The 20,830-nt window shown below is 47.8% G+C and overlaps 1 protein-coding gene across 1 annotated transcript in view; it reads right to left on the reverse strand.

The window, feature by feature from the left end:
• Nucleotides 1-20,475, reverse strand: part of GMPR (guanosine monophosphate reductase) — a 43,636-nt gene extending 23,161 nt beyond the window's left edge. The window contains exons 1-4 of the mRNA XM_080658078.1: nucleotides 20,038-20,475; nucleotides 11,431-11,550; nucleotides 8,929-9,012; nucleotides 5,812-5,985 (exon numbers count right to left, since the gene is read on the reverse strand). Coding sequence (XP_080514204.1) covers nucleotides 5,812-5,985; nucleotides 8,929-9,012; nucleotides 11,431-11,550; nucleotides 20,038-20,124 — 465 coding nt within the window. The 5' untranslated portion in view covers nucleotides 20,125-20,475. The remainder of the gene's footprint in view (nucleotides 1-5,811; nucleotides 5,986-8,928; nucleotides 9,013-11,430; nucleotides 11,551-20,037) is intronic.
• Between the last annotated feature and the right edge of the window lie 355 nt (nucleotides 20,476-20,830).

The following is a 20,830-nucleotide window of genomic DNA, read 5'->3' on the forward strand; positions in this document are numbered from 1 at the left end:
TGACCTTAGACTAAGTTTCACATTATTCAATACTAGAGGCCCAGTACATGAAATTTGTGTACGGGTAGGGTCCCTAGTGGCTGCTGGCTGCTGGCCGGGGCCTCCCTTCCCCTGGCCACCTGCCACTACCAGCCAGGGTAGGGCAGGCTGGGAGGAGGGGCTGTGGGCGGTTGGCCAGCCAGCCCTCTCCCCTGGTTGAACTCCCGGTCAAACTCCCGGTTGAGGGGACAATTTGCATATTAGGCTTTTATTATATAGGACTAGAGGCCCAGTGCACAAATTCATGCATGGGTGTGCTCCCATGGGTTGGCCTGCAAAGATCAGGCCCCAGCTCATGCTCCCAGCCTCACAGCCCCACAGTCCCGCCTGGCACCCTGCCTTGGCCTGGCACTGCCCCCTCACTTGCTCCACCATCCCACCTGCAGAGTGATCAATCGGGGCCAGGCCCCCTGCCTGGCTCCCTCAGCGTCTGGGAGCCGGGTGGCATGCCCCCCCCCCCCCACCACTGTCGCTGGTCGCTGTCTGCGGGGTGATCGGCCAGGTGATCAGGCCCCTGCTCACACCCACCTTGCCTTGCACTGCCCGCTCACCTGCTCCACCATCCCGCCATGGTCCCACTCTCATTGGGGCCCATCAGGGCGGGCAGAGCATCCACTGCTGCCTGCTATGTTCTGCGCCACCCCCTGGTGGTCAGCGCATGTCACAGCGAGCAGTCAAACTCCCAGTTAAACTCCTGGTTGAAAGACCACCAGAGAGGACAATTTGTATATTAGACTTTTATTATATAGGACTAGAGGCCTGGTGTACGAAATTCATGCACGGGGGGAGGGGGGTCCCCTCAGCCCAGCCTGCACCCTTTCCAATCTGGGACCCCTTGGGGGATGTCCAACTGCCAGTTTCGGGATTGGGCCGAAACTGGCAGTCGGACATCCCTCTCACAATTCAGGATCGCTGGCTCCTAACTAACTGCTCACCAGCCTACCTGCCGGATCACCCCTTACTGCCCCCCCCATCTGCCTGGTCTCCCCCAACTGCCCCCCCTGCTGGCCTGGTTGCCCCTCACTGCTCCCCTCTGCCAGCCTGGTTGCCCCTCACTGCCCCCCCCCTGCCAGCCTGGTCGCCTCCAACTGCCCGCTCCCCCCCCGTCGGCCTGGTTGCCCCTCACTGCCCCCCGCTGCCGGCCTGGTCGCCCCATGCAACCTGCTGGTCAGTTGTTACTGTGAGGGCGTCATGACCAATTTGCATATTACCCTTTTATTAGTATAAATAGGTGCTATTATTCTTACTCAAAGACTTGTTATTATTAAGAAAGAAGTGTCTCCCCCATGCCAGTGCCTTTTCCCACAGCACCTAGAATCTACCCACTTGTTACACTCTTCTAACAGCCAGCATCCCTAGGGGACCCTTTTCTGCCAAAGATGTTCTATGAAACTCCCTGCTTCCTCCTCCTTACATGTGGCAAGGCTCACCCACCCGAGGTGAAAGGCAAGAGAAAATGCTGTACATGAAAATCCAGGGCGCACTGGGCAAAGGGAGCAACAAGCCCTCGCTCCCGACGCAGACCCCCAGAATGCCAGCCTCTGCCAAGGACATTTCTGAGCACCCTTTCTGCTCCCTGCACTGTAACAATCGTAACACTCAGCACCCCTATTATATTCCTTTCAGTGCAGAGCACTGGACAAATGGTGCTGCATCCTCACAATGCCGCCAAGCTGTAAGAGAAACTATGTTTCCAAGAACTGAGGACGCTAAGAGCACTGGAGGTTTCCAAATGAATCACAGATTTCAGGGGTCAGGGCAGGCAAACAATGGCTGAGGAATAAACACCCACCTTGCCAAATTCTCCTGGTCATTGCTGGGGAAACCAGCAAGAACAGCAAGAGCACAACCTGGGCCAGCCAGCAGGCGCTGCAGAGGCACTTGCCGTTGGTGGCTGCCCAGAGGGCCGTGGGAACTCAGCACCCATCTCCCCCTCCCAGACTCATGCCCCATACAACTTCCAGCTTTGCACTGGCAACAACCCCCTTTTCCTTGACCAGCCGGGCCCCTTCCTGCACTGCCCTCTGTCCCTGGTGCTTGTCCGATGGGTGGGACACAGGCAGCTTGCTCAGCTCTCAGTGGGGCCAGCTGGGAGCTACAACTTATGGCCAACTGTCCAGAGCATGCAAATGGAAAGCTCTGGGTGGAGGCTCCAATGGGTTTCTTTTCTCTCTCTCTCTTTTTTTTTTAATAAGCAGTAAGGTGGGGTCAAAAATATTCAGCCTTCTAAATTCTACAAGACGGTAGTGAAATGATTAAAGGCAGACCCTGAATGGAGATTTCTGCCTTATAACCTAGTGAGGGAAGAAGAGTCAGGCCTGCTAGCACAAGGCCACCCCCCCAACACACACACACACTCACTCACTCACACCCACCTCCACCCAAAATAAACTAACTGGAGAACTTTTGCATTAAGACTGATTCTAACCCATTCGCAATTTAAATAATTAAATTTTTACAAACCTATATTGCATTCATCTTGGTGCTAAAATAAGCAGTTAAATAAGTTGTATATTTTCATTTAAAAGAATGCAGTATGAAATACATGAATCAACTGATTTATTTTTCTTAAGGAAAATCAGTTGCATTTAGAAAAGTGGCTAGAATACCTATAGGTAAGGAATTATTAGGCCTTTGTTATTGGCTACTGGTCCTTAACATTTATGCAATTAATGTTTTATGAACAAACAGATCTACATACTGATCCTAAACTCTAGTCGTAGTGATTTTTACAAACGACTCTGAAACACATCAGTGTGGTCAGTCAGAGAACTGGTGTTGGTTTCCATTCTCGAGCATCTTAGTCCATGCTTGTACTGTCCACACATTTTTGATAGGTACTTTATTTTATTTTTTAAAAATCTTTTTATTGATTTTAGAGAGGAAGGGTGAGGGAGAGATATAAACATCAATGATGAAAGAGAATCATTGATCGGCTGCCTCCTGCACAGCCCCCACTGGGGATTGAGCCCGCAACCGGGGTATGTGCTCTTGACCGGAATCAAACTCAGGACCCTTCAGTCCGCAGGCCGATGCTCTACTCACTGAGCCATTCCAGCCAGGGTAGTACTTTTCAAATAACACTGTATTTGGCATTGCTGACAGAAGTGACTATTTTGCATTAGCAAATGTACTGACTGTCCTAAAAGTGCAGACATTGAATTGTAGATCATTGCTATGAGAAGTAACATGCACAGATATGTACATTCAAGAAATTTTCTGGTAATGAATTTGTACTCTCTGTAGGACATCAGCTGGCTCTCTAAGTACACCAATTGTTATTTTTTATCTACATGTACCGATAGCAATATTCCCTTTCTTTTATACCTCATTACTTTTTAAATTATGAAGTTTACACAAGGGAAAAAAGAAAAAAGGTGATTTTTCTTTCAATGCTATAGACCTTTTGCATTTGAAGTATATTTTTTCCCTCTTGGATTTTTGGGGTGGCTATTTATAACACTGAATAAACAAACACCATTCAACAATGAATTTTAATTATACATTTTAATTATACAACTACCACCTCACCTGCCAGTTTGCAGATAGCTGCTACTGATCATTAGCCTGCTTGATTCATATTAAAATGCTGTACTTAGTTTTCTGAAGCCCAGAGACCTGCAGAGCATGACACCTCCACTTTTGTTCTTCTGTCTCAAGGTCTGACTACTTGTGGTCTTTTGTAGGTCCATATGAATTTTAGGGTTTTGGATGAACCTAGAAGGTATTATGCTAAGGCAGTGGTCGGCAAACTGCGGCTCGCGAGCCGCGGTTTGCCACTCTGTTAACTAATGAGTTTGCCGACCACTGCCCCAGATGGTTGGGGGTAAAAGAGCCAGTTGAGGCCCCATGACCTCCTATTTTTGGGTCATGATAGAGGGTTACCCTCCAGTGCAAACATATACAAGGTCAACCTCCTCAGAACAGGGAGCAGAAAATTGGTCACATGCACATGGCCTAGTGTAAGAAAGGAACCTCATCACTAAAGTTAACGAGGATGGGCACATTAACAAGACTCCAGGGTAGACCATGAGCATCGCATTCAGAATAATCTGGCTTCAAATCTCAGCTTTGCTGCTTAATGTTGCTGTGACCTTGAGAAAACCCCTAAGTATAAGAATGAAATAAGCCCTAGCTGGTTTGGCTCAGTGGATAGAGCACCAGCCTGTGGACTGAAGGGTCCCAGGTTCGATTCCAGTCAAGGGCACATGCTTGGGTTGTGGGCTTGATCCCCAGTAGGGGGCATGCAGGAGGCAGCCATCAATGATTCTCTCTCATCATTGATGTTTCTCTCTCTCTCTCCCTCTTCCTTCCTCTCTGAAATCAATAAAAAATATATATATTTTTTTTTAAAAAAAAAAAGAATGAAATAAGAGCTTAAGATTCCTCATCTGGCCTGGCCAGGTGGCTCAGTTGGTTGGAGCATCATCTCCTACACCAAAAGGCTGTGCGTTCAATTCCTGGTCAGGGTACATACCTAGGCTTTGGGTTCAATCCCAAGGAATGTCATGTGGGGGAGGCAACCAATTGATGTTTCTCTCTCACATTGATATTTTTCTCTCTCTTTCTCTCTCTCTTCCCCCTTCCTCTTTCTAAAATTCAATGAATATATCCTTGGGTGAGAATTCCTCATCGGTGGTAAGTTTGGGACAACAGTTTTTACTCTTTACAAAAATGTTAAGAAGCGGGTGGGGGGAAGATGTAAACCTTCTGGAACACAGTAGGCACTCAATAAATGCTATTACTCTTATCAAAAAAAGCAACGACACTGTTAGCACTTTTATGGAAGGTAAAATGAATCTTGCTGTTTCCCACCCAGCTTGTGACTCCATACAGCTGGTTGACCTTGGGACAATTCTTGATCCTTTCTTCTCATGTGAAAATACTTATCTTAAAAATCCTTGGAAATTCTTAACAGAAGAGTTAACTCCACCAATAGAAATGGTTGCAGGCACATCCCCAGTAGGGAGTATGCAGGAGGCAGCTGATCGATGCTTCTCTCTCATCAATGTTTCTAACTCTCTATCCCTCTCCCTTCCTCTCTGTAAAAAATCAATAAAATATATATTTTTTTAAAAAAGAATAAAGATCCTAGATAAAACACACCAAATGATTTACAAGTAACAGCTGACAACTGTGAAATGTTCCTACTGTGAACTCAACTCTTACCGGAGAGCCTGCTGCTGTAAGGAGGGGTGGGCACAGCTGGCAGAAGCAGGTTACACGGAAGCCCAGTTACAGTGGGTTTTTCATTTTTAAGAATGTGCTCTTTGGCTCTCCCTCTCTGGAACACCTTCGTACCTTTCCCTTCCCTTCCATCTTTCCCCCAGGCACGTGACCTCTGCCTTTCTCTCTCTCAGCTCTTGGCGCCCTTCTTCTGCCTCTGTAACTTGTCTCCTGAGCCTACACAGCCCAGCTGGCTCACTTCTACTACCTCTGTAACTTTTTACATAAACTTTCCCTTATAATTTGAAAAAATAAATTGTTCTTTGTTAAGGTGACACAGACCTTTGTTTAAAGGTGTCATAGGTTAAGAAACATGTGACGGTATTAAGCAGAGCTAAGGAGCCACACCCTACGCTGCTGATCTGGACTGCACTTTTCACAGAGGAGAACCAGGTTTCAGATCTTCCACAGCTGCCATTGTGTCTGGTGATTTTCAACTAGTCTTCCAATGAGAAGGCACCGAAAGCTCTGCAGAGCACCCAGCTCCCCTGACACACCGGGCACCCCCCCTGCTTCCCCAGCTACAGAAGGTTCCACCGTACCTACCATAATGGTGTGCTCTGGAAATCTGGCGCGGACCAGTTTCACGAATTCCACAAAGTGCTCCGAATAGCCATTGGCCACATCCAGGCAAATAAACTTAACCTGTGGCACCGCTTCCAGGATGCTGCTCATCTTCTCCAGATCATTCTTCCCACTGCCGGAGCTCACGGCTACGTGCTGTACCGAACAGAAACCAAGAGGGGCGAGACATGGACAGTGAGAAGTTTTCAGAAGCCAGACCCTGCCTCCATCCACTCGCCTGTTCTGGGGACAGTACAGTGACCCTCGGACGCCAGTTACCCTGATCAAACCTGCACAGAGTGGCCCTGCAGGAGAACCAGGCAGCAGCAGAGGTGAAGGAAGTCCTTCGTTATGTCATCCAAACTCTGCCCCTGCTCTTTCTCACCATTAAACTGCAGGTATCCTTGACCCTGGCCCTCAGCCACGAATGGTTCTAGCAAACAGTTTGTTAAGTAGCCAGGAAACCTTGTCCGTGGCGTTCGTTCACGTGTCCTTGGCTCTCTATGTGGGACTCTGAATCATGGAACCATTGGTGAGAATTCTCCTCCTCCTGGAGGAGAGGAGAGGCAGGAAGAATGATGGGGAGGCCAGTCAACTCGGGCCTCCTGACACCCACACTGTGGCCATCACCCCCAGCATCTCGCTTTGGGGCTCAGGAGGAGGGAGGGAAAGGTGTCTAAAACTCCCCTGATAAAACCCTTTTCTATTTTCATTTTTACTCCCAATACAATACTAATACAACATGCAAATCGTAACCCAAAGAGCTGCAAATCTCAGTGTTCCTATTAAAAGGGCCAAGAACAAAGGAGCCCCCAACTGCCATTGGATGTGTTTACATCTGAAGCCACCGCACCCCCTCCGTGACCCCCTCCTCAACCTCCACAGCACCGGCACCCTCCAACCCACCCATTGGCTCCTCGGAAAGATGCTCTTTGGGAAAAGACCTGTGTTTAGTAATTTATGCCTCAGTGAAACTAAGCCATGGGACTGTGCCCAGAGTCGGCATCTCACCTTTATAAGATTATAAGAATATTTTAACTTGTTTTCTCTGATCCATAAACCACAGTGGAGGGACATATATTAATATCCTTGCTATTCCCCCAAAAATCAAAACAATGTAGCTACAGCCCAGTGATTGTAAGAGAACTGTAACAGGATGCATGCTGACTCATTTCCTGGGTTTACTCCTCTTTCACTCATGTTGGCAGTGTGACCAAGTGCGGCCCAACCCACACATCTTTGCCCTCCCACGAGAGCTTTGCTCTTTCTTATTTTCCCCTCCATTTCTGTTTCTCTCAGTGCTGCTGTTTTTAACATTTTCCCTTTTCAGAAAAATCAGCCTTTAGTTTGGTGGGGGCTGGGTAATAAGTAAAATCACCTCACTCGTTCATGAAAGCCAAGGTTCCAATTAACCACACCTGGCCCTAAACTCATTGCCTTCCCGACTTCTAACAGAGAAGAGGGTGAGAGAAGGTGAAACAAGTATAGTTCATGTGAACACAATATGTCAAAAAGGAAGGATTTGCTACTGAGCCAGAATTATTTTATCTCCAAAACCACCTTCTCACTAATCAAAATCCACACATAATTAAAACATAGCCAAAAAAAAAAAAAAAAAAAAAAAGCCAGCCCAACCTCAAATGCCGCCCACTGTGAAATCATTTTGCAATCACGGGTAATCTGATTGGAGGAGAGTGTCTCCAAGGCGGATGCTCTGCTGGCCCTGGCTCCGAACCAACCGTGTGCCAGGAGGGAACTCGGGCACATCAGAGTGGGGCTTTTTGTTATTTTCAAATTGCCCTTGAAAAAATAGTAACAGCTTTATTGAGATAAAATCACATACCATCCAATTCACCCATTTAAAGTACACAGTCCAATGGTTTTTAGTACATTCAGAGCGGTGATCATAATCAATGGTAGAACATCTTCGCCACCCCAAAAGGAAACTCTCACACCTTTTAGGCCTTGCCCTCCAACCCTCCCATCCCTCAAGCAACCACAAATCTACTTTCTGTCTCTAGAGGTTTGCCTATTCTTTTTTTTTTTTTTTTTTAATATATTTTATTGTTTTTTTACAGAGAGGAAGGGAGAGGGATAGAGAGCTAGAAACATCGATGAGAGAGAAACATCGATCAGCTGCCTCCTGCACACCTCCCACTGGGGATGTGCCCGCAACCAAGGTACATGCCCTTGACCGGAATCGAACCCGGGACCCTTCAGTCTGCAGGCCGACGCTCTATCCACTGAGCCAAACCGGTTTCGGCAGGTTTGCCTATTCTTGATGGTTCATGTAAACAATCACATATGTGGCCTTTTGTATCTGGCTTTTTCACTTAGCCAAGTGTTTTCAAGGCTCATCCAGCTGTAGATGTGTTGGTACTTTTCACAGTTGAATAACATTCCATTGTGTGGCTATACCAGTTTTCATTCAACCGTTAGTTGATGGATACCTGGCTTGCTTCTACCTTTTGGCTATTATGAACAATGCTGCTATGAACGCCTCTGTATACATTTTGGTGTGGACATGTTTTCTTTATTTCTCTCAGGCCTATAACCAAGACTGGAATTGCTGAGTCATATGATATCTCTTATAATTTAACCTTTTTGAGGAACTGCCAAACTTTTTTCCAAAGCAGCTGCACCATTTTACATTCCCACCAGCAATACAGGAGGGTTCCAATCTCTCCACATCCATGCCAACACTAGTTACTCTCTGTCTTTCAATTATAGCCCTCCTAGCGGGCATACTGTTTATCCAACTCCAAAACAATTTGCTACAATTAGATGTTTTTCCTATATCCAGAAGGAATGTTTGGATTGGATCTACCCCTGGCAGGAAACAGAGGTCTTCCCCAGCTCTCATAACATAACACTTCACCTTTCAAGGGAAAAACACAGAGACTCCTTGCAAGTAAATCCCAATACTTTCAAAACAGGATACAGAACAGATTTCCTCAGCAAATCCCTGGCAACGACAAAGGACTGGGGGACCACTACTGCGGTTACCCAGGTCTCCCTCAGGGTGTGTGTGTGTCTGTCTGCTGCTGATTCAAATCCTTCAGACAACCCCAGAGATTTTCTACCCTTTGCAACAAATACCTGCAGGCATTCTGGGTGATCAGTGGCAAAGAGCTTCCAGTCGTCCAGGGTGTAATGCTTGTGAACTGCTGTAAACATGGAGTGCTAGGAAACGAAACAACACCGTTAGGATGAGAAGTCAAGTGAGCTTCCTTCCTCCATAAGGCGGGGGTGAGCCAACAATACAAAAGCATTGGAGGTTTCTGCCAGTCACATTTAATTAGCTTTGAATATGCTCCTAGGAGCCAAAAACAGACAAAGGTGAAACCAGTGAAATCACAAAGGGGTTTTCCATTCTAATCTGATGAGAAAATACCACATTCAGTATTTAGGAGGCTCTGCCAGGAGGCAGGGGAGGGAAGGGGGAGAGTTCTGAGCCCGGTCCCGCTGACCACCTGCATTAGGCCAAGAGCAGATCCCCTGCCCATACAAAGGGACTCCTTAAGGCCAATTCTGCTTAGCCAACCCGAGAGAACCTCAACTTAGACCTGAAAGCCTTTCCTTGTGGTCACAACCTAAGTATTTCTTGCTAAAAGCTAAACCCATCAGGCAGTGGGTATCCCTAAGGAAGGAAATTATATAAATTATAATAGGAAGTCTATGACTATCAACCTGGCATTTATTGAGTACCTAACTTGTGCAAGCAGTTTGCATACATTACTTCACTTACTTCTCAGAACAATTTTGTACACTAATATTAGCTTTGTGGGCAGAAAAGAGTTAAGAAGTTTAAATGTAAGAAATTTCACAATTGCTTGGCCAGTCAGGGGCAAAGGCAGAATCAAACTCAAATCTGACTGCAGAGCTCAGGCTCCTTCCCCTACACCAGGGCCTGTCTCATCACTTCTCTGGTCCTTTTCTCCATCTGCAGTTTCCCATTCTAAAATTCCATGACTTCATTCACTTTCACTAACTCAATGGATCCCAGAAATAGAAACTGCATAGTACCCACGCATGGGGAGCTATTTCAGTGTATTCTGCCTCGTTAATGGGGAGTCTTTCCCGTGAAAATGGGAAGAGCATAACAAGGTGTATGTTTTTCATGGACTAATAATCTGATATGTGAATTAATCAGGGCTATTTATTGCTCCCTGATTCCACCCACTTTTACACCAATACATAATTCATCAGTAGCGATGGCTGATCACAGAGCAGAGCAAGGAACAGATGGGGAGAAAAAAATACAAATTCCTTCAGCAATTAATTTATTAGCCTCTGGCCCAAAGCTCAGTGGGGACTGAGGGCTGACAGATAATACAACTGACAGATCGTGGAGTCAGACAGACCACCTCCTACGCCATGTTTTGAGCTCATAATTTGTTTGAAGATTCTCCTGCTAATCACTGGCTAATAATGACTCCCAGCACCTCCTGAGGTTAGACTTGCTGCCCACAGCCAGAAGCTCTTTCAACTAATTGGATTTATTTTTTTCACTTGGCAGGATTATCAGGGGAAATAGATGCGCACACCCTGTGCACATTACAAGTGGATGTCTGCATCTCGGATGAATAGAGTGCCTTGTACCTGGGACAAAGCTGCGTGAGACACATGTCCTGCCCACAGAAAGCTTTCCTTTACTTTACCCAAGGCCGGGATACTAGCTACTCCATTTACAGGAAATTAGACTGGCAATTGGTTAAGGGGGACCTTGCACTTGCACTGTGATCTGTCAGTGTAAATTGAGAGGCAAATCCCTTATTCTGGAGTCAGTTTGGGTTTGAATCTTGAATTTGCCTCTACTTGGCTGAACGCCCTGGGCCAAATTATCTTTCCTCTCCCTCTCTGCCTCAGTTTCCTCATCTGTAAAAGGAACCTACCTGGTGAAGCTGTGACAACATTATACCATCATATCCAGTATTTGGCATGTAAAGTGCTCAATGAGTGTTATCTACATGATGTAACAATGCTATAGCACAGACTGCACACGAAGCAGTTGTGTCTTCATTTAAAGGCACTCTTCCTCTTCTATAATATGGCACTCAACTAATTTTACAATATGACACAATGTCCACCTTCTTTCTGTAGCTCTAATTTCCAAACTATCACGGGCATCTTCAAGGAAGCAATGGATGTGGCTCTAGGCCATTGGTCAGCAAACTGTGGCTCGCGAGCCACATGCGGCTCGCAAGCTGCGGTTTGCCACTCTGTTGACTAATGAGTTTGCCGACCACTGGGATAGGGGCTTAATCACAAGGAACAACAACAGCCTGTAATTATTGCAATCGAAAGTCTAGGTCAGTGGTCGGCAAACTCATTAGTCAACAGAGCCGCAGTTTGCCGACCACTGCTCTAGGCCATCTCACGGACTGCAAAGTCCAGACTCCACCCATTTTTTCTAATTGAAAAGCAGGGAAGAAAAGAAGTGCCTCCCACAACAATCAGACTTGGAACTAAATATTTCAGTTCCAGCCAAGGATCCAAGTGTCTCCCTTTTCTTCTCTTCCCTGTGTCTACACAAGATCAGGATGGGCTCCTGACAAGCGTCCAGTGTGAGCAGCGGAGGGAAAAAGCCCACTGCCCTACCTGTGACATCACTGCTGCCATCTCAAATGTCCCCACGGTGTCCATGTTGGCCACAATGATGGGAATCCCTGAGTAGGTCTGCTTGGAGTTTCGAAATGTGAAGGTCCGCTCCAGATCCACCTATTGGCAAAAAGGAAAAAGAACTGCTTTGCTCTTTGCATGATTTGCGGGATTTTCTAGAATCTGAAGCAAGTGGAAAGAACACAAAAAAAGTGTATGCCCCTTAGTCCCTGGATTCGCTTAGTGCTGGGCCAGATGTTCCAAAGACAGGAGAGTCCCTGAGGAGACCGAGTAGTGGCTATTACCCAGGTACAAAAGCTGAACCCGGCTCCTCAGCATCCTCGAGTGCCAGCACAGGCACTGCATTTTCTGCCATCCATCCAGCCTCCGGATCCGAAGTTCTCTCCTTCAGGAGCCTCTCCCATAGCATTGCCTCCTCTGTCCCCAGCCTGGTTCATCCTAGTCCAGCCTTGGGCAAACTACGACCCGCGGGCCGGATCCGGCTGTTCTATCCGGTTCTCTTGCTCTCCCCTCCACTCCTTTACTTTGAATTTATATTAGTTCACACAAACACTCCATCCATGCTTTTGTTCCGGCCCTCCGGTCCAGTTTAAGAACCCATTGTGGCCCTCGAGTCAAAAAGTTTGCCCACCCCTGTACCTAGCCCTACACTCACATACACGTTCTCTTACCCCACTTCCCAACACTGGAGAACCAGTCCCCCCTCAGAGAAAATCCATTCCACTCTGCCCTGCCAAGCATGGCCCTCCCTGTCCTTCTCCCCTTCCACTCCAAATTCACCCTGCAGCGAGCTGCAAACCATTAATCCCTTCACCTTTCAGCCTTCTCGGCTGCTTTGTAATTAGGAGCATCTTTCAAAGAGATGGGGAGAGTGCACTGCAACCACCTGTGCACATAAACACTTCTTCCTCTGACTCGAAAACAGCTGGAGGGAGGGCCCTCCAACTCCAATGCAACTGCAGCATCAGGGCATTGAGGACTAAGTCCACTATCAGGAGAGCTGGGCCAGGACGGCAGGTTCAGCAAAAGCAGCGTGCTAGGTGCTCATCCAGAGCTAGCAGAGTAAAATTATTTCTGCAGATTGCAGGCCTGTGTGTTCACAGAGCCATTCCTCACCCTTCTCCTGCCAGGGACCATCACAGGGAGGCCCCCTGCAGGCTCCATTCGCCAGGTTGGTTTCCAGCTGGGTTCAGCCAATGGGGGTCACTGGGAGGAAAATGGGGGAGAGTGAGCCTGGGTGTGGTCAGGGTCGCTCTCCGAGCACCCTTCTGCCCAGGCCTGCAGGATCTTGGTTCCAGCTTTCAGAGCCACCTCAGTCCCGGGGCCTAGTAAGATCACCTTCCCTGCTTTGGAAGTGGTTTCTCTCTGCTGCCAACCTCTGGGGTGCCTCAATATCGCATTCGGCATCTCAGCAATGTCAGCATGTCTTGCATTAAATTCCCTGCTTTAAGTATGAAGCAGTTTGTTTCCTTGGCTGGATCTGATGGATACAGAACCTACTGGAAGTAGGCACTTCCCGAGGAGAACCAGCAAGAGAAACACAGGGGTGTATCTTAAGCTTCTGAAATAAGCTGGACCTACCTCCCTGAATCCTGGCCTTCGTGAGTACACCCGCAACAACCATTTCTGCTAGCGTTTATCTAGTTCCTTCTTTTATTCTTTTCACTTGAGACAAGTTTCACTTTGCTATCAAAATGTCAAAAAAAAAACAAAAACACAAAAACACACACAAAAAAAAACACCATGGGACATCTCAGGCCGCCTTGCTTTTTCATGTCTCTTGCTTCTCCACACACGACTCCCTGTCCACCCAGCTTCCTGGGTGAACGATGCCGTAAGTAAGTCCACATGGACCTTAAACAGCAACAATGAGGGGAAATGAGATGCTGTCACTGCCTGGGCATAGGGGGCAGGTCATCCCTTCTCCAGTTCTTCATTATGATTCTTGGTTCTACTTCAGTGAAGCAAGCCACAGTTAGGTTCTGAAAGATAACTGAAGAGGTCATATTTGTTGCCACCTTCTGTGTTGGTTAATGGCCCTCGCATTTTGACCTCCACGGCTTAAAAAAAATCAGAATTCCTTGGTGTCAAATTACTCTTACACTCTTCCCAAGATGCATGGGGAGAGATGCTATCCTGCACCCCGCTGAGCGCACAATGGGTTTTTAGGCACTCCAAAACCGATGGGCGGTACACAAAAACAGAGCTCTTCATGGGAAAGGTCAGCCTTGGCAATGAACTCTCCCCCCCATTTCTAGTCTTCTCCATACAGTAGGTTCTATGCAATCCTTAATTCTAAAAGTGATACATGAGAAGATCTCCCCATCCTTATCAACACACACACACACACACACACACACACACACACACACACACACCAGTTGTTCGCTGAGAGAGATATCTAATTCCAGTCTCCCAGGAACAAAACTTGAAATTTAATCTGCCACGGCTGGTCAATGCACCAAATATAGCACCTTCAAACTGTCACTCTGCTAAACTGATTTGAAAGAGAACATAAAGTAATAAACTGCCCCTCCCCCACCTGCAGCCCTTTAAACATACCTTCATTCAAGTCAGCCTGCATTAGAGGGCCCGAAAGCACAAACTGAGGCCGTCTTACGACAGTTCTAAATACCTCTTGCTCTATCCTTCTGCCTTCACAAACACAGTTTCATTACTGACCAGGAAAGTACCAGGACCTGGTGTCATGGGGAGCCAGCTGGGCCTGCAAGCCACATCCCCTTGCCTTCCTCCCAAATCCTGTGTGCATACACATGGACACCCCAGTCCACACATACGTTACACACACCTCCATTCCCACAAACACCTGCCACTTGGCCACTCTCTGAGGTTAGAGGCAAGCATACCAGCAGCACGGATGGCCCTTGAGAAAACACACTTGGCGAAGAGACCCTTGCAGGCCTTGGGATCAGCTCCAAATCACGAGGGCAGGGAAATCCATGACCCTGAGTACCGGGAGAGGGCCCAGAAGGAACAGCACAGCCCATAGGCCCTGTGCAGTGAGGAGTGGTCAGGAGACCCTTCTGCCTAGACCTGTGGATGGTACTAATTAAAACAATTCTGTTATTAACTGCCTTGCTCATTATCTGTCTCACATGTAGATCACAGGTCTAAGCACAAGGACAAAGCCTTTCACCTTTGAAGTCCTACTGGCTCAAGTGAAATAAATTAGCCCTGGCCGGGGGGCTCAGTTGGTTGGAGCATTGTCCCTGCACCAAAAGTTTGTGGGGTCAATTCCCAATCAGGGCACATACCCAGGTTTCAGGTTTGATCCCCACTCAGGGCATGTGGAGGAGGCAACCAATTGATGTTTCTCTCTCACAATGGTGTTTCTCTCTCTCTCAATCCCTTCCTCTAAAATCAGTAAAAACATATCCTTGAGTGAGGATTAAAAACAGGCTGGTGGTTGGTGGGTGGGGCAGAATAAATTAACATCTGGGCAAGGGGCAAGAATAACATCGTTTTGGCCCCCAGCCATTTTCAAGTAATGCTTGGTGGGCCCCAGGCCAGCCCTCCGAATGGGCTCTGATCCCTGGAAGTGTCACCATCCATTCTCAGGAGAAGCACACGCAGCTGCACATTACCAGACAGCCACAGGCTCCACTAATGGAAGGGGTTCCCGTGGCCAGTCCAGAGTATCCATGCACACATGAGAATCATCTTAGGACAGTGGTTGGCAAACTGCGGCTCGCGAGCCACATGCGGCTCGCGAGCCGCGGTTTGCCGCTCTGTTGACTAATGAGTTTGCTGACCACTGGATAGGGGCTTAATCACAAGGAACAACAACAGCCTGTAATTGTTGGAATCGAGAGTCTAGGTCAGTGGTCGGCAAACTTATTAGTCAACAGAGCAGCAAACCGCGGCTCGTGAGGACAATGTCCAAAATACACATGCTTGGGCTGCCTCAAACTTAATAAATCAGAACCTTTGTTTTGGGGGACAATATATGTATTTTCAGAGTGTCTTCCTAGATGATTCTGAGGCATCTGTGAATAACAAGCCTAGTCAAACCCTCTAATTTTACAGAGAAAACCTGTTATGGTTTGTGTCTCCCCTGAAAGATGTTGAAGTCTTATCCACTGACCTTGTTTGGAAATAGGGTCTCTGCAAATGATGAAGGTAAAATGAGTCTATTAGGAAGGCCCATGCCAATATGACTGGTGTTCTTTTAAAAGGGGGAAATCTGGACACAGACACACAGAAAGGGAGAATGTTATGTGAAGATGAAGGCAGAGATCAAGGTGAGGCGTCTACAAGCCAAGGAACACCTAAGATTGCCTATGAACCACCAGAGAGTGGGAACAGGAACAGATTCTCCCTCACGGCCTCAGAAGAAACCAACCTTGCCAACACCTTGACCTGGGACTTCCAGCCTCCAGAACTGTCAGACAATAAACATCTATTGCGTAAACCACCCAGCCTGGTGCTTTGTCACAGCAGATCCCAGGGAACTGATCCAAAAGGCAAAGGCAATAAAATAGTCTGTGACAGAGCTTGGACTGCAACCCAGACTTCCTTTTTCCCAGCCCGGTAGTCTCTCCACCTGCCCTTCTCTCACCCCCTGGCTGAGGATCACTCAGGCTGGACCAGCACTCTGCTCACTGGACCCCTGGAGAAATAACACTAGAGACTGAACACTCATTGTTTTCCCTGTCCTAGGACAAGTGGACAATTTTCTGATGCAAATTCTCTTCAATACCTGACTTCCAAAGTTCGAGTTGCATTAATAAGTTTTTTCTTAAATATCTTACTAGCGTAAGGAATAAGTTGGGACATCTGAGCCAGGAATGATCCCGAGAAAGAATGTGCTCAGGGAATCAAGGGCATTTGAGTTTCCCAATCCTAATCCTAATATATAAAAATTCAGGGGCCGTCACAACCTAAACAACCAGACAAATGACCCAACAGCAGGCTGCCAGCAGGAGGGACCTCCCTCCCGGCCCCGGTCTGGGTGCGCAGCGGTGGGAGGGAGCTCCGGGCCCCAGCTGGGGCACAGTGGAACTCAGGGTCTCGCGTGATTGGGGGCGTGGCCAGCCTTCAAACCAGACCCTGACAGGAGGGAGGAGGGAGCCCCATTCCTCACAGAATCAGCCATTGGACAGCTTGCTGTCAGTGGCCTACCAGCCAGGAATCCCATTCACCTGCACCCAGGACCCTGACAAGGGGGAGGAGGGAGCCCCATTCCTCACAGAAGGAGAGGTTGTTCTGATTCCAAGAATTGATTTGTCCCTGTCTGACACTAGCCTCCCAACTAAATTAATTTGAAGATAGTTTCCCGTGATGCCAGCATTTGCGATGACTATTAATAAATCACAAGGACAAACTCTACACAGAATAGGAATATTCCCACCTGAACCCATTTTCATACATGGTCAGTTGTATGTTGCTTTCTCTCGAGTTTGAAGAGCGTGTGATGTTAAAGTTAAAGTTGTAAATACTTCATCACAAGGGAAATTAGTCAAGCACTCTGAAAGTGTTTTCACTCTTAATGTGGTATACAGGGAGATATTAGAATAAGTTTAATCAATTTATCAGTCATTGTATCAGTGTTGTTTTTACATCATTTTTTGTTGTTTTTATATCATGTCTTTGTTGTTGTTATATCATTTGTGATTGTTTATTAATAAATTTATATATTATTTTCAAATACATTTTACTAATTTTCTTTCATCTCTGACACTTCTATTATAGTGAAAGGGCAAATAGCAATATTAAAATATTTCCTCTAATTAATTCCCCTTTAATGTGCATGAATTTCATGCACCAGGCCACTAGTCTATCAATAAAGACAAAGTCTTGCCCTGGCCAGTGTGACTCAGTGATTAGAGCATCAGCCCTGCATACCGAAGCGTTGTTGGTTTTATTCCCTGTCAAGGGCACATACCTAGGTTGCAAGTTCCATCCCTGCCCGGGTCACAGTCGGGGTGCATGCAGGAGGCAACCAATGGATGTGTCTCTCTCACATCAGTGTTCCTTTCCCCCCACCTCTCTCTCTCCTTCTAAAAAATAATAAATAAATCAATGGAAAAAATATCCTTTGGTGAGGATTAACAACAACAACAAAAAGACAAAGTCTTGCCTCAGTCAACAAACATGTCAATTCCTCTGGAAAGATGACTGAAATGCCCCCAAACAGACCTATGGCACTTTATTCTTGTGTGCTAGGGGTTTGATTGAAACTATGGATGTCCTAGCCCACAATGTCTTGTGGATAAAAGCAATGAATGGATGACCAGTTAAGAGATGACTGCCCAGCTGGTGCAACCACTGAGAGGCCACCTGGGTCATCCCCACCTGCACCTTTTGCCTCTGGAAGGTGACTTCAAATTCACTTTATATGACACTTGTGGAAACACCCCAGTATGAGTACTCAAACTTCCAGGCTGAGAGAACAGTCTGTCCTCTCCACTTCCAGCTCACAATGATCAGCCCCAGGCCTGGCTCTTAGGAACACTGTTGCAGTGATCAATCTTGTCAACCGTCAAAACTCTCCCTTCTGGGCAAGACTGCTCTCAGGAGTATGTTTTCTGTCCTGGCTCCACTCGAATCTGCTTTCTGATTCAGCTCAAAGTCTGGTCATTTACCTTCAAATTTGCATTCCGGTATGACTCCTGCCAGGGAGTAGACATTTGGCTTCTATCTGATTGTGCAATGAAAATATTTTAATCTGCCTCTAAAAAATTTCAGGCATCCACAAGGAAACTGAGAAAACACTGAGAGGGGATCAGAAGCCTAGCTTGACCTAGGCCTAACTACATCCCTCAACACCACTGAAGCAGGCAGTCTGATTATGAGGGGTAGCCAGCCAGGCAGCTGCCTCGGGCAACAGGGAGCTAAACTATTACAGGAACCAATTGGAAAGGCGATGCCAGTTAACTCAGGTTTCCTGGCACAGAGCTGGCAAACTCCCACAAAACTGGAAATATGAAAACCTTTCCCTAGGACACAGAGTTCTCATTGCAATGCTTACATGTAGCTTGAAAGGTGCCATCAGAGGATGGGTCATTAATAGTTTCAATCAGCCCAAATTATCAAACCAAATGATATATGATGTCATACTCTTCCCTGGGAAAGAGTAATTCATTCTATTACATAAATTCTAAATGTTTTACCTTCTCAAGATGTTTTCTGGTTCAGAAAATACATATAATATATCCTTGTTTTAAAAATATAATTTTTCTTAAAAGTTCCTCTCTACTAAGTGAGTTCTGAACAAATATTTAAAGAATATTGAGACCACCAAATTATTAGCCTGTCTAGAATCCCTATGTCTCGTCTTAGTCTGGTCTTAGGTACTGACCACAGCTTATACTTGGGGAAGCCCAGGCTGGCCATGCAAACTGTTTATTCTTCTTTAAAGTCTGCCCCTCTTTAGCACTTGAATGAACATGAAGAACAGGCACAGTTACCCAACTAGCTGGCATGACAAGGGTTAACCGTTCCTCTCCTGCCTATTCCATCCTGTGCTGTCCCATCCTCTCTGGCCACGGCCCACCAACCCTCCTGCTTGAGACTGAGAAGGTGACTTGGTTCTGGTCATTGGCTAAGGCAGGAGGCCTCCCTAATCTAAACAAGCCCTTGGCTGGCAGCACCAGGCATTGCAGTTGAGCTTGGGCACTGGTGGGCAGCCCGCCGATTTATTTATGGTCTTTGGACTGGGCTGTAAGGAACAGCGTGCTGGCTCAGCCTCCTCCTGTTTACTCCTGTGGCCGCAGCCTCCAGACCCCGTCCAGCTCCCTCGCCTCCCTCTCTAGCCCTCAGCAGACCAGGCAAAGCCATGGTCACCAGCACACACCACTCCAGGGGACCCTGCCTCTCTATGCAGCTAGTTTAACCTTCAGAGTTTGACCTTCCTCCTCACCAGTAGGGGCATCCCAACCCCCACACCGAGGCTATTTCCAGTCCAGTCTCCACCTGTTCTTCAAGCTTTGAACTAGTTTGCCCCCCAACCCCACGCCTGCACCCCGGTGCTTTCAGCTTCGCTGGGACTGGGCAGCTGTCCAGTAAGGAGGGTGCCACTAGGCACGGGTCCCACCCTCACTCCCGGCAAGGCCACTGAAACGCCGAGAGTAAGTCCTGAAGTTTCCCTATTTTTCAAATATTTTAAAGAAATTCTGCTGCTGGATCTGACACTTAAACCAATAGCAGTTTTCTGCACTAAGAAGCAGCGTCAAAATCACAAGTATCTTCCGTTGTTTTTCCTTTCCTTTTATGATCTGGCTCCACTGTGTCCTTTTCCCCTAAATGCACCCGTCCTGCCTCCCCATTCTCTCTCCTCATTGGGCCACTCGATCTTTGCTCCTCTGCGGTCTAGTTCTAACATGGACTTCTCCTGGCCCACCCAACCTAAGATAAGCTTTAGAATGTTAGGCCCCAGCTGGGCCCCTTGAAGACACCTCTTCCTGGCAGGGAACCAGCTGGCTTTCCCCTTTCCCAGGTCGCACCCAGCCATCCTCAGACACAGAAAAGCAGGCAAGGTATTACCACATTGCTCCTCCTTCCACCACCTGCCCCGCGCCACCCAGAAAAACGGCCCATCCCAAGGCGGCTTTGGGAGCGTCCCACCTCAGCTCGGCTCTTGAGGCTGCTGCGCTTGGGTCGCAGGAGGACATCCTTGAAGTCCAGCTTGAGGTCCGCATCGATGCGGGGCATGGTGCGGGTCGGCTAGCCTGGAGCCGGCAGCTCCTTCCTGCGGCGCCGGCGCGCGGGGCGGGGCGGTGAGCGGGGGGTGGGGAGGGGGGCGGGAGGCGGGCGCGCTGGCTTGCGGACCCGGCGCGTGGCGGAGTGGAGGTGCGGAAGCCGGTGCTCGCGGGCGACCCTGCGCGCGCGCTGTGCTCTTAAGGACCGGGAGGCCGCGCCCCGCCCCGCCCCGCTCCTGGGGCCCGGTGGGAAGAGGAAGGGGTGGAAAGGGGAAGAGGTAAAAAGGGGAGGGCCGGCGGGTTAGGGACCCACCAGTGGCCGGAAAGTCTGACATTTTTAGCAAGCCCCCTCCCTCCCTTCCTCCCTCCCTTTCTCCCTCCCTCCATTTATAGCCTAGCAGGTTACGGTGCCTGAATTGTCGGCGGGGGGAAGGGGAGAGGAGGTGGGCTGGACACCACCCCGTCTGTTACTGAGGTTCCTCGGAGGGAGGAGACTTGGCGTGTGACAGCCTTTCCCAGGGGAAAAGGCCACTCTTTGAAAGGTTTTGCGTCTCCTTTCTCTAATTTTAAGACCACTGTGTCCACCGAGCGCTGAGTCAGACCTTCACATGCCAAAAATAAAAATAAATAAATAAGAAACCCTTGGGAAGCCCCATAGAATTAAGGAAAAGAGTGTGGCCAGGTAAATCTATTTAGCAGCAATGAGATTGACACAATTT

Source organism: Plecotus auritus (assembly GCF_963455305.1).
Source record: "Plecotus auritus genome assembly, chromosome: 2".
Lineage (NCBI taxonomy): Eukaryota > Metazoa > Chordata > Mammalia > Chiroptera > Vespertilionidae > Plecotus > Plecotus auritus.